We start from the raw sequence: 13,514 nt of genomic DNA on the forward strand, positions 1-13,514 counted from the left end.
ACAAATATTCATTGAGCACCTACTATGTGCCAGGCACTGTTTCAGGTGCTAAGGATATAGCAGTGAACGAAATAAAGCTCCTGTTTTCATAAAGCTGACATTCTGGAGTGTGGGGGAAGACAATCTGAAAACAAATAATAAGGACTTGCACTGCTGGGAAGATGGAGCAGACACACTTCTCCCTACCCTCCTGCTAAGTACAACTGAAATCCTGGACATTATATATAAAACAAACATAATAAGCCTCTGAGAGGTGGAGGGAAGACAGTAGGCTGGCTAAGGACCCAAGGGATAACACACTGGTGAGTACTTTTTGTCTCCTACATCCCAGATTTGGAGCTGAAGAAATCAGCAACTCAGAAATGCCAAAAGGCACCCCCCCATGCCCCCCCTACAAAAACGCCTCTAAAAGTCTGCTTTTTAGTCAAAGAACCAGAAAAGGGCCAGCCTACCAACACAGTAAACTTTTAGCAATAACTGCTCTACCCAGTCACCCATCACAGGAAAAAACCAAAACCGAAACCAAAAAAACCCAAAACAACAACAACAGCAAAACCACCCTGTGGCTCTACCCCACTCATGCCAAGTTTAGATCTCATGTCATCAGGCTATGATGAGGCACTCAACTGCATGCCCACGTCCTGCCGAGCTGGTACCAGAGTAGGGAGCTGTGACTTTCACCCTGCTTGACGGTAATATGCCCTACCCACCCCTGAGTGTCAGTGGAGGTCACCTGGAGAGCCTGGACTCCCACCCCCAGTGGGCAGTAAGAACCCTCCCTATCCCTGCTGGAGTGATGTCAGAGGAGAAGTAGTGGAGAGTCAGGATTTTCACCACTGCCCGGTGGTGATGAAGTCATCCCCCTCCCTGTGGTGTCAGTGGAGGCAAATTGGGGAGGAGTAATGAGGCACTTCTGCCCCTCCCAACCAGAGTGGTATCTGCAAAGGCCTAAGGGGGTCAGAACTCCCACCCCTGCCCAACAGTAAGCAGGAACCTTTCCATCTTGAATGTCAGTGGTGGCCCAGTGGGAAACCTGGACTTCTACTCCTACCTGGCATTAACAAGGCAGTGTTCCCCCTTCCTGTGTCAGAACAGTGTCAGAGGAAGTCAGCTAAAGCAGAAGGTTTAAACAAGATCCAGAGTCTCATTAAAAAAATACCCCAAATGTCAAGTTTGCAACTAAATATCACTCACCATATCGAGACCTGGGAAGATCTCAACTTGAAAGTAAAAAGAGGAGATCCCAATACTGAGATAACAGAGGTGTTAGAATCATCTGAGAAAGATTCTAAAGCAATCATGAAAATGCTTCAAGAAGCAATTACAAACACCCTTGAAACAAATGAAAAAATAGAAAGTCTCAGGAAAGAAATAAGTCTTGGGAAAGAACTAGAAAATATGAAAAAGAAACAAGCGGAAATTTTAGAACTGAAAAATACAATAACTGAAATAAAAACTTCAGTGAGTGGGCTCAACAGCAGAATGGAGAGGACAGAGGAAAGAATCAGTGAACTTGAAGATAGAAGTTACCTGATCTGAACAACAGAGAGAAAATAGACTTTAAAAAAATGAACAGAGCCTCAAGGACCTCTGGAACTATAAGAAAAGATCTAACATTGGAGTGCCAGAAGGGGAGAGGAAAGAGGGTGCTGAAAAAATACTCGGAGAAATAATGGCTGAAAAATTCCCCAATTTTGTAAAAGACATAAACCTACAGAGTCAAGCTGAGTGGATACCCAAACAGGATAAACCCAAAGAAATCCATACTATGATACATCTGTATTTTAAAAAAACCTAAAGTCAAAGAAAAAAAAATTGAAAGCAGCAAGAGAGAAACAATACCTAAACTGTAGGGAAAACCAATTTAAACAGGGGATTTTGCATCAGAAACCATGGGGCTAGAAGGAAGTGACATGACATTTCAACTCCTGAAAGAAAAGAATTCAGAATTCCATTTCTAGCAAAAATATCCTTTAGGAAAGGGGGGATTAAGACATTCTCAGATGACGGAAAACTAAGAAAATTTGTTGTCAGCAGACCTATCCTAAAAGAATGGCCAAAGGAGTTCTCTAAACAGGGAAAAAAAAAAAAAAATTAAAGAAGGCATCTTGGGGGCTTCCCTGGTGGCTCAGTGGTTGAGAATCCGCCTGCCGATGCAAGGAAAAAAAAAAAAAATTAAAGAAGGCATCTTGGAATGTTAGGAGTGAAGAAAGAACATTTTTACTTTTCCTCTTGAGTTTTCTGAATCATGTATGATGATTGAAGCAAAAATTATAACGTGGTCTGATGTGGTTCTAAATTACTCAGAGGAAATATTTAAGGCAATTATATTATTGATGGCAGAAGATTAAGGGACATAAAGTGAAAACCACATAATCATATCAATCAATGCAGAAAAAAGTTTGATAAAATTCAACATCCATTTGTGATTTTTTTTGTGTGTGTGTGTGTGTTATGCGGGCCTCTCACTGTTGTGGCCTCTCCCTTTGGGGAGCACAGGCTCCGGACGCGCAGGCTCAGCGGCAATGGCTCACAGGCCCAGCCGCGCCGCGGCATATGGTATCCTCCCGGACTGGGGCACAAACCCGTGTCCCCTGCATCGGCAGGCAGACTCTCAAGCACTGCGCCACCAGGGAAACCCCATTTGTGATTTTTAAAAAAAACTTGCAGAAAGCTAGGAATAGAGAGGAACGTCCTCAACTTGGTAAAGAGTATCTACAAACACCTACAGCTAACATTATACTTAATGGTGAAAGATTGAATGCTTTCTCCCTAAGACTGGGAAAACCACTCTTACTCAACATAGTGCTGGAAGTTCTTACTAGTGCAGTAAGGCATGAAAAGTAAATAAAAGGCATAGAGATTGGAAAGGAAGAAATAAGCTACACCTATTTGCAGATGACATGATTGTCTCTGTAGAAAAATCTAAGAAATCTACCCCCTCCAAAATGCCTAGACCTAATAAATGAGTTCAGTTTGGTTTCAGGATACAAAATAAAAATACAAAAAAAATCAATTATATTTCTATAAGCTAGAAAAAACAGTTGGGCAACAAAACTAAAAAATACAATACCATGTACACTTCAAAAAGTGAAATAGTCATAAATCTAACAAAACACCTACTTGACTTGCTTGTTGAAAACCACGAAATGCTAATGAAAGAAATAAAAGAAGATCTAAATAAATGGAGAGATATACCATGTTCATGGTAAAGATGTTGATTCTCCTCAAGTTGGTATAGAGGTTTAATGCAATTCCCATTAAAATCTCAGCAACATTTCTTGTAGGTTTAGACCAGATTATTCTAAAACTTATTAGGAAAGGTAAAGGAACTAGAATAGCTAAAACAATTTTGAGAAAGAAGAATAAAGTGGGATGGATCAGGCTACCCAGTTTCAAGACTTACTATATAGCTACAGTAATCCAGACTGTGTAGTATTGGTGGAACGATAGGCCTACAGATCAATGGAACAGAGCAAAGAACCCAGAAATAGACCCACACAAATATGCCCAACTGATTTTTGACAGAGGTATAAATCCATTCAGTGGAACAGGGAATAACTTTTTCAACAAATGGTGACAAACAAACGAACAAACAAAACCCAATCTTGATCTAAACTCCTTACTTTATATAAAAAGTAACTCTAAATGGATCATTGTCCTCGATACAAAATGTAAAACTATAAAATTTTTAGAAAAAAATTAGGAGAAAATCTTTGGGATTTAGACCTGGCAAAGAGTTCTTAGACTTGACATCAAAAGCATCAAAGGAAAAATTGATAAAATGGATTTCATCAAAATTAAACACTTCTGGGACTTCCCTGGTAGCGCAGTGGTTAAGAATCCGCCTGCCAATGCAGGGACATGGGTTCGAGCCCTGATCTGGGAAGATCCCATATGCCGCGGAGCAGCTAAGCCCGTGCGCCACAACGACTGAGCCTGCGCTCTAGAGCCCGCAAGCCACAACTACTGAGCCCATGTGCTGCAACTGCTGAAGCCGGCACGCCGTGGAGCCCGTGCTCCAAAACAAGAGAAGCCACCGCGATGAGAAGTCCACGCACTGCAACGAAGAGTAGCCCCCGCTCACCACAACTAGAGAAAGCCCGCACGCAGCAACGAAGACCCAACACAGCCAAAAATTTAATTAATTAATTAATTTTAAAAAAATTAAACACTTCTGCTGTGCGAAAAACCTTGTTAAGAGGTTGAAAAGATAAGCTACAGACTGATAGAAGCTATTGGAAACCACATATTTGACAAAGAACTAATATCTAGGATATATAAAAACTCTCAAAACTCAACAGTAAATAATAACAATAGCAAAACAATTCAATTAGAAAGTGGGCAGGACTTCCCTGGTGGCACAGTGGTTGGGAGTCCGCCTGCCAATGCAGAGGATGCGGGTTTGAGCCCTGGTCCGGGAGGATCCCACATGCCGCGGAGCGGCTGGGCCTGCGCGCCACAACTGAGCCTGCAAGCCACAACTACTAAAAGCCCACGCATCTAGAGCCCATGCTCCGCAACAAGAGAATCCACCACGATAAGAAGCCCACGCACTGCAATGAAGAGTAGCCCCTGCTTGCTGCAACTGGAGAAAGCCTGTGCACAGCACCTAAGACCCAATGCAACCAAAAACAAATAAATAAATTTATAAAAAAAAAGAAAGTGGGCAAAAAACGTGAACAGCCATTTTACCAAAGAGAATACACGGATGGCAAATAAGCAAATGAAAAGATGTTCAACACCATTAGCCATTAGGGAAATGCAAATGAAAGCCACAGTGAGATATTTCTACATGTCTCTCAGAATAGCTAAAATTAATAAATAGTGACAATGCCCAAAGCTGGTGAGGGTGTGGAGCAACTCATACATTGTTCTAGGAATCCGACTCAGCAATATAAAGGAACAAATGCTTGATACACACAACTTGGATGAATCTCCAGAGAACTATGCTGAGCAAAAAAAGCCAACCCCAGGGCTTCCCTGGTGGTGCAGTGGTTGGGAGTCCGCCTGCAGATGCAGGAGATAGGGGTTCGTGCCCCAGTCCAGGAAGATCCCACATACCGTGGAGTGGCCGGGCCCGTGAGCCATGGCCGCTGAGCCTGCGCGTCCGGAGCCTGTGCTCCGCAACGGGAGAGGCCACAACAGTGAGAGGCCCGCGTACCGCCAAAAAAGACCAAAAAACAAAAAAAACAAGCCAACCCCAAACATACTGGGTGATCCCATTAATACAGCATTCTTGAAATGACAAGATTATAGGAATGAAGAACTGATGAGTGGTTGCCAGAGATTGGGAGCCATGTGGGTATGCCTATAAAATGGCAACAGGAGGGATCACTGTGGTGATGGATGGAAATGTTTTGTATCTTGACGGTATCAGTGTCAATATCCCGGTTGTTACTATATTTGCAAGATGTTACCATTGGGGGAAACTGGGTAAAGAGTACACAGGGTTCTCTCTGAATCACTTCCTACAACTGCATGTGAATCTGTAATGATCTCAAAATAAACTGTTTAATTTAAAAACAAAGAATAAAAAAAAATAGATAAAAAGACACCAGAGAAGTACAGGGTGTTATGAGGACTGTGGTGAAATTAAACAGGGGTATGTGATAGCATGTGATGCTTCATCTTGGTTGGGTCATCAGAGTTGAGAGTTAGACCTGTTCAGAGTAAAGATCCCTGGTTGTAAAGACTAGAAAATCACTTCAAAAGGAACTTATGCAAAAGAAGGGAATTTATAGAAAGTAATTGTATAAGAACTTTTGTTGCCAATGAAAGAAACCCAATTCAAACTCGCTTGAGGGGGCAAAAAAATCCAAGAAAGGAATTTGGGCTCCTATAATTGAAAGTCCAGGAGTAATGGCTTCAACTCAGGGATCTAGCTCCTTTTTATGGCTTTGCTTCCTTTTGAGTCAGCTTCATTCTCAGGGTGCGGGGGCGGTGACCAAATGGGCTCCAGCAGCTCCTGGCTCAAATCCCACCAGCTTGGCACCCCAGAAAAAAAGATGAGCCCTGTTTCCCAATAGCTTCAGCAAAAGTCCTGGGAGTGAGTCTCGATAGCCTAATTAGGGTGTCACATGTCCATCCCTGAACCAATAACTGTGGCCAGATGGAAGTGACACTCTCATTGGCCAGGCCTAGGTCATGTGCACACCCCTAAAGTTTGGGGGTGAGGCCAACCCCACAGGAACCACACGGCCCAAGAGGAGGGGAGTAGTGGTCACTTTACAGAACGGGTGCTGGTCAGGCCAAACCAACAGACATGTACTCATGGAATCCCAGAAAAAGCCTGCTTCTTCATTTTCTATCCTCATGTTCTGACTTTCCATCACTCTAGTTCAAACAGACATCCCAGATTGAGCTAGACTCTTCAGTTTCATTGTTCAGAAGAGAGAACAATGTATCTGACTGGACCAGCTTTGGCCAGATGTTCGACCCTCCTCCAATCATCTGTGCACAGTAGGGTGGGGTCACCTACTAGGCCCTTTGATGGACAGGGCAGTTCTTAGAGGGGCCAGACTGACACCCTGCAGCTGTCTATTATAGATACTCAGAGTTTCTAGAGAACGTAAATTAGTTTCTTATGAAAAAACAGGGGAATCTCCTAAAGGGTTTTGCGATAAGGGATAGATGATGAATGGGGATCCCTGGGAGAAAGGTGGAATCCTCAGATTTCCCCTTGCTTTTCCTTCTGGGTGCTCTGAGGCTGACACGGAGAAGAGCAGTGGGTATGGGAGGGGGGCTGCACTGGCCTTGAGGAATGCAGGGACGGCGATGTTGAGAGACCCAATGGGTGGCTGGTGGAAGGGGAGGCTGGAGGCCCTGAGACAGTGCAGCGTTGACAGCAACAAAACTGAGCCCTTGATGTGTAGGAAACCAGTTATCAAGACAGAGACTGGGCAACAGGTACCTGGGAACCAGACTGGGTGCAACTGGAGCAAGGCGGGTACCCCACTTCTGGTTCTACATGTTACTGCACGGTCTTGATCAGAGGAAGCAGGCAGGAGGCCATTTCTAGAGTGGGCGCTGGAGCAGAGAAGACCAGCATCCTGGCCAGCTGACTCTCCTAGCTCCACACCCCCCTCCCCTTCTCTCCAGATGTGGACAGGACAGATTCTCCAGCTCTGGTTGACATCCACATCAGGTGAGCGCAGCCAGGAGTCCCCAGGTGAGCGCAGCCAGGGGTCCCCAGCTGTGCCTGGAGGAAGTATGAGCAGAGAGCCTTAATCTAACAGAGAAAGAGCTTGGAAACCAAGTCAGCTAGATTGGGAGATTGGGACTGACATATATACACTAATATATATATAAAATAGATAACTAATGAGAACCTGCTGTGTAGCCCAGGGAACTCTACTCAGTGCTCTGTGGGGACCTAAATGGGAAGGAAAGCCAAAAAAGAGGGGATATATGTGTACATATAGCCGATTTCACTTCGCTGTACATCAGAAACTAACACAACATTGTAAAGCAACTATACCCCAATTTAAAAAAAAAAAAAAAAGAAGTGGGTAATAAGGATGTTGATAATAGTGATGGCAGTAACGAGGGCAAACCTTTCTTGAGTGCCTACTATTTCCAGGCGCTGTTCTAAGATATTTTTAATGGGTCGTTTCCTTTCATCTTTGCAACAGGCCTGTGACATGGTACTCTATGAGGCAGAGAGGCGAAACACCTTTGCCAAGGTCACTTGTGAACAAGGGTGATTTAACTCTCATGGAAAATCAGCTACTAGGGCATCTGACCCCCCTCTACTTTTCCATCATCAACTCCAACTAACTTCCTCACACCCCCTCACTCGGCACCCCAAACCTCCTACAGTTTGTGGAGTGCTTCCTACTGCCTCCTGTCTCCACGCCTTTACACATGCTCTTCCCTCCTCCTGGAATGCTGTTCCCTCCAGTAAACGCTCACTCATCCTCCAAGACCGACTGCAAGTGTTGTTGTATTCTGGTCACTTTCCCTGATGCCAACCTGTGGATGGAATGACTCGCTCTCTTCTTGCCTCCCAGTAATGAACTCTGTGGTGTCTGCATCACAATGTACAGATAATGCTGTCTCCCAGGCCAGCCCACGGGTCGGGCAGGGATCAAGTCTTACTCCACTCTGCGGCCGCACATGCTCAGGTCTGGGTGTCTGGTGGGTGTGGTTTTCTGTCCCCTGCCCACCCTTACCGTGGCACCTCTCTCCTCGTCTCTTGGCAGCCTGGCGTGGGGCTCCTTTACCTGCTGCATGGCAGCCTCTGTCACCACGCTCAACTCCTACACCAAGACGGTCATTGAGTTCCGGCACAAGCGCAAGGTCTTTGAGCAGGGCTACCGGGAGGAGCCGACCTTCATAGACCCTGAGGCCATCAAGTACTTCCGGGAGAGGTCAGTGCACATGGGGTCACCTCTGGCCACCGCTGGGAATCAGAAGCCCGAGGCCCGGCCTCAGTGGCCACAGGGCGCCAGTCGAAAACTGGAGTGATCTGACAGAAATGTTCTGGGGGGTTGCGGGTCGGAAAGGGCAGGCTGGGTGAGGCAGAGTTTGGACCCCACTATGTTGGAATTTCGGGGACATTTTAATGTTTTATGGGGCATGAGGTTGCCTTGGGCTTATGTGAACAGAGCCTGAGAAACCAAGAAGGGAATCAAGTTTGAGTGTTTGCCCTTGGGCCCCATGCTTCTTAGAACCAAGATAGGGTCACAGGGCTTCCCTGGTGGCGCAGTGGATGAGAGTTCGCCTGCCGATGCAGGGGACACGTGTTCGTGGCCCGGTCCGGGAGGATCCCACGTGCCGCGGAGCGGCTGGGCCCGTGAGCCATGACCACTGAGCCTGCGCGTCCGGAGTCTGTGCTCCGCAACGGGAGAGGCCACAACAGTGAGAGGCCCGCGTACCGCAAAAAAAAAAAAAAAACCCATGTACCGCAAAAAAAAAAAAAAAGATAGGGTCACAGAGAGGCAGAACCAAGGTTTCCTTCTTGGGCTCTGTCACAGCACTGAGTGAAAAAAAAGACTCAGCAGTGGGATCGGTGACGGTTGCTAGAGGAGGAGGGCCCCTCAAGGTCAGGGACCACATCTGATCACCTGAGTCCTTAAAGTCCAGCTGGGAATAGAGAAGATGACGATAAATAGTGGGTGGATGTATGGATGGATGGATGGTTGGGTGGGTGGATGGATGGATGGATGGTTGAGTGGATGGACAGATGTATGTATGGTTGGGTGGGTGGGTATATGGATGAATTGACGGATGGATGGATGATGGATGAATGGATGGATGATGGATGATGGATGAATGGATGCTGGATGGATGGATGGATGGATGATGGATGGATGGATGGATGGATGATGGATGAATGGATGCTGGATGGATGATGGATGAATGGATGCTGGATGGATGGATGGATGGATGGATGGATGGATGGATGGATGATGGATGAATGGATGCTGGATGGATGGATGGATGATGGATGGATGGATGGATGATGGATGAATGGATGCTGGATGGATGGATGGATGGATGGAGCTGGATGGATGGATGGATGGATGATGGATGAATGGATGCTGGATGGATGGATGGATGGATGGATGGATGGATGGGTGGATGGTTGGATGGGTGGATGGATGGGTGGATGGATGGATGGGTGGATGGATGGGTGGATGGATGATGGATGAGTGGAAGGACAAGCAAATGGTTATCATATTTCCTGGGACCAACTCCTAAATAAACTACCTGTACCCAAATCTTTATCACAGCCTGCTTTTGGGGAGCTGATTGGACATGCCATATTGCCTTTTGGTGACAGGGAACTGAAAGGTTCTCAGGACTGATGACAGTCTGAGGAGGAAAAGGGGGAAGAAGACTGTGGAGCTGGGCAGCGTTGAGGAGCTGGACTCTCCGTGGGGCACGTGGAAGGGTTTAAGCCAAGAAGTTGCACGGTGCGGGATGGTGGGGGCCACACCGGAACCTCCCTCTGACTGCTACAGACCCCATCATCTCTCCCTTGCCCCATGAGCCTCCTTTCTCTCTCTTGAACACTACAAGCTCATCCTCACCTCAGGGCCTTTGCACCTGCTGTGCCCCCTGCCTGGAATCCTCACCTGGCTGGCACACTCAGGTCTTGGCTCAGATGTCACCTATTCAGTGAAGCCTTCCTTAATCACTTCATCTAAATTTGTACACCCCCATACACCCTGTCCTAGTCACTCTTTATCATTGCTGTTTTTTCATAGCACCTACACAACCTGACATTATTTTATTTGTTTATCTGTTTGATAGTTTGTAGACCGTGAGCTCCATGATGGAAGGGCTCTGCTGACTTCTTCCCCACTGTATTCTGAGCACCGAGGACTGGGCCAGGCACCTAATAGGTGCTCATTTAACATTTTTTGGGTTAGTTTGGGGTGTGTGTGTGTGTGCGTGTATGTGTGTGATTGGCTGAATACTTCTCTCTGGAGACCTCAGCCCTGACTGCCTCGTCCACTTTCAGCTCAAGCCCCACCATCACTGGGCAGGTTCAGCATCCCAGCGCCCCTTCATCAAAGTCCCAGGTCAGTTGTCCAGTCCTGGGCCTGTCAGGTGTGGTCAGGGAGGTCAGGCCAGCCTGGCACACAGGCCCGCCTTGCCCACAGCTGTGGACAGAGCACGTCCACTAGGAAGATGGTGATGACTGGCAGAGCACGGGACCCACAGTAGGTGCTCAGGAAATGTTTACAGCAGCTACATGAGCAGCCTGGTGTCTAAAGCTGCTCCATTAACACCGCATCCTCTGTCACCTGGGCTGTGGGAGAGCCCGGAGCATCCATGGGCACCCTCGTTTTTCTGAGGCAGAAGACAGGACCTCTTTGTACCTCATCAGCAAGAAGCTCCTGCTCACTGGTCCTGCACAGCTCAGGCCCCAACGACGTGGGAGAAGATAAATGCTTCCCAGCATATGTGCAGAATATCACTTTACACGTTCATAACTTGAACATTACGCAGAGGTTCATCAAATTTTATTTCCCTTCCTCTCCAAGGAGAACATTTCAGCTTAGCCGGGCTGTTCATTTTTTTTCTTTTTTTTGGGTGCCTTCTCTGCAAAGAGCTCAGAGCACACAGACAGATGTCTACACAGGGCTGTGGGGACCCAGCAGCAGGGCTGAACTCCTGCAGTGGCCAGAGTCCCCGAAACCATAGCCAGCGACGTGAGGGAAGAGATCCTTGAGCCCCCCTGCCCACGTTTCTTACTCCTTGGGGAACAGGGCATGCTGTGGAGAGCATAGGGGTTTGAGGGCCCCCCTGACCTGAATTTTCCAGTTCTGTCGCCTCACTGCTATGTGACTTGGGGCAAGTCACTGAGCCTCTCTGGGTCGATTTCCGCTGACCTACAGTAGGAGAACCCAGAGCTCTCGTCATCTTGGGAAGGCTCAAATTGGACCCAGGTCATGTGGTAAGCACAGTGCGTGGCACATGGAGGGCATTTCACGTGTCCCTTCTGCGACGGGTACAAAGTACAAAGCTTGGGAATGACTAGCTTAGGGTGGAGGTGAAGACAGTGTTGTGGATATTGGGCATCTAGTAAGCACGTTAATAACCACAGCAAACAGGTGGGTGAGGTGCGAGGTGGGCTGTGAATACGGAAGAGCGGTGTGGGATAAGACGTGCCCTTGGAGAGGGTGCACGTTTTCCCAGGCGCCCCCCGCCCCCGCCCTTGCCATTCCTATCAGCGGGAGAGCCACCCCTGACTGAGGACAAGACGGTGCCCTGTGGAGGGTGATGGAGCAGGAGAGCCTGTACTGCTGCCCACCCCACTGCACCCCATCCCTGTCTTGCTGGATTTTTCTCTGCAGGAGCCAGTTGTGAGTCTGAAGAGTGATCGGGCAGATTCCGAACCGTTTTCAGAGGTTGTGAAATGTAGTGATGTGTGGAAGAAAGGTATGTGTGTGTGTGTGTGTGTGTGTGTGTGTGTGTGTGTGTGTGTGCGTGTATGCATGTGTAGGGGCCAGTGTGCCCCCGTATGTTGGGCTTGTGGGGGAGGGCGAGCCTGCTTACTCTGACCAGCCTTGCCTGTCCCAGCTCTGAGAAACGTCTGGCATTAAACCCTCCCAGCCTCACCCTGCCTGTCGTCCCCAAGGAGGGCGTCTTAATCGGGCCTCCCAGGGGAGGGTCGAAAGCTGCAGGACGAAAGGTAAATATCTGCACATCGGGGCTTTCTTGAATGCTTGATGTTCAGATCTCATTTAACAACGCGGGGAAGGAAATGAGAGCCTGTTGGATTGGACTCCAGGGGGAATTCAACTGAGCCAGCATCCCGCTGCCGGGGAAGCCGCTGTGTGTGGGTGGGAGCAGAGGGCCGGGCCTCCAGGGAGGAGCGCCGCTGCCCTCCGCAGGGTCAGATCACCCGTCACATGCCCTTTCTCCAAGGCATGAGGCGCACGTCCCAGTCTCTGAACTTGTGCATGCACTTTATCTGCCTCCACGCCAGAGCAGTGAGCTTTCTTGGCTTCCGCTCTGTCCCTGACACCTAGAGCCACAGATGCTCAACAAGTTATTAACTCTCCGTAGTAATTATATTGTTCATTATAGTGGTGCAGTCCCCCCTGTTGCAAGCCCTGTTCGAGGGCCTTACCTGTACACTCTCACTTAACCCTGTGGAAGCCACGAGGAAATAGACCAGGGCTGGAATGAGCGCTGCAGTTTATTAGTTGTGAGTCCCCGGGTGAGTCAGTAACCTCAGAGCCTTCCAGCCTCCTCCATCACCTGCCGGCCCCCCGGCTCTGGTCTAGGGAGCGCAGCAAATCACCCCGGGGGCCGCGATGGGGTCTCCTGGAGGTCATTCCAGGTGGAGGGCTGGGCACCCCGGGGAAGGCAGAGGCTAGAGAAGCCTTCACAGACGAGACCCTCAAGCCAGGTTTTTAAAGGTACGCGCAGCGCGCATGGCCAGACGGGCAGTGGGTGGGAGAAGGTGTTCCCAGGCACACAGGCAACGGCGCGAGCAAAGGCCAGGACAGGCAACACACAAGGGTAGTTAGGAAAAATCTAAGCGGTTTGGTGTGATTTGAGAGTAGGGTATGGGTGGGAGTTCGGCCTGGCTGTCTCATCTCTCTCGTCCTCCCACAGCATTTGGGGCGGGGGGCTGGCGCAGTAGCGGACTGGGTGTTACTGGGATGAGAAGGCGGCGTGGGGACCGTCCCCAAGCCTCCTTCCTGGGCGCCAGGCCTCACGGGGCTCTGGGCGTACGCAGAAAAGCCACACCCCAACCTGGGGGCGGTTGGCCTGGACGTAAATCGTTCTGGCATAGTGGAGGACCACCCCCTCTTTACCCATCCCCATGACTGGAGCAGAAAGGGCCGTAAGGACCCCACTCCCCACTGGCTCTGCTCTCTCTCCTGTCTGTGGTAGGGACACCTTTGGAAGGGCTGGTCTTCGCCTCCTCACCTCCCTTCATGGCTCGACCCCCTGCAAGCTGCCCTCCACCCCTGACTCCGCCGAACCAGCTCCCAGAGGCCTAAATGATGTGCACACACCCTCCCCCCAGCTCCCACCAGCCACTC

At 48.7% G+C, this 13,514-nt stretch overlaps 1 protein-coding gene across 1 annotated transcript in view; it reads left to right on the top strand.

Moving 5' to 3' along the window:
• The window catches only part of GSG1L (GSG1 like), an 80,920-nt gene that overhangs the window by 45,065 nt on the left and 22,341 nt on the right, over positions 1-13,514 (top strand). The window contains exon 3 of the mRNA XM_028499423.2: positions 8,205-8,372. Coding sequence (XP_028355224.1) covers positions 8,205-8,372 — 168 coding nt within the window. The remainder of the gene's footprint in view (positions 1-8,204; positions 8,373-13,514) is intronic.

The sequence above is a fragment of the Physeter macrocephalus genome, chromosome 14 (genome assembly GCF_002837175.3).
Source record: "Physeter macrocephalus isolate SW-GA chromosome 14, ASM283717v5, whole genome shotgun sequence".
Classification (NCBI taxonomy): domain Eukaryota; kingdom Metazoa; phylum Chordata; class Mammalia; order Artiodactyla; family Physeteridae; genus Physeter; species Physeter macrocephalus.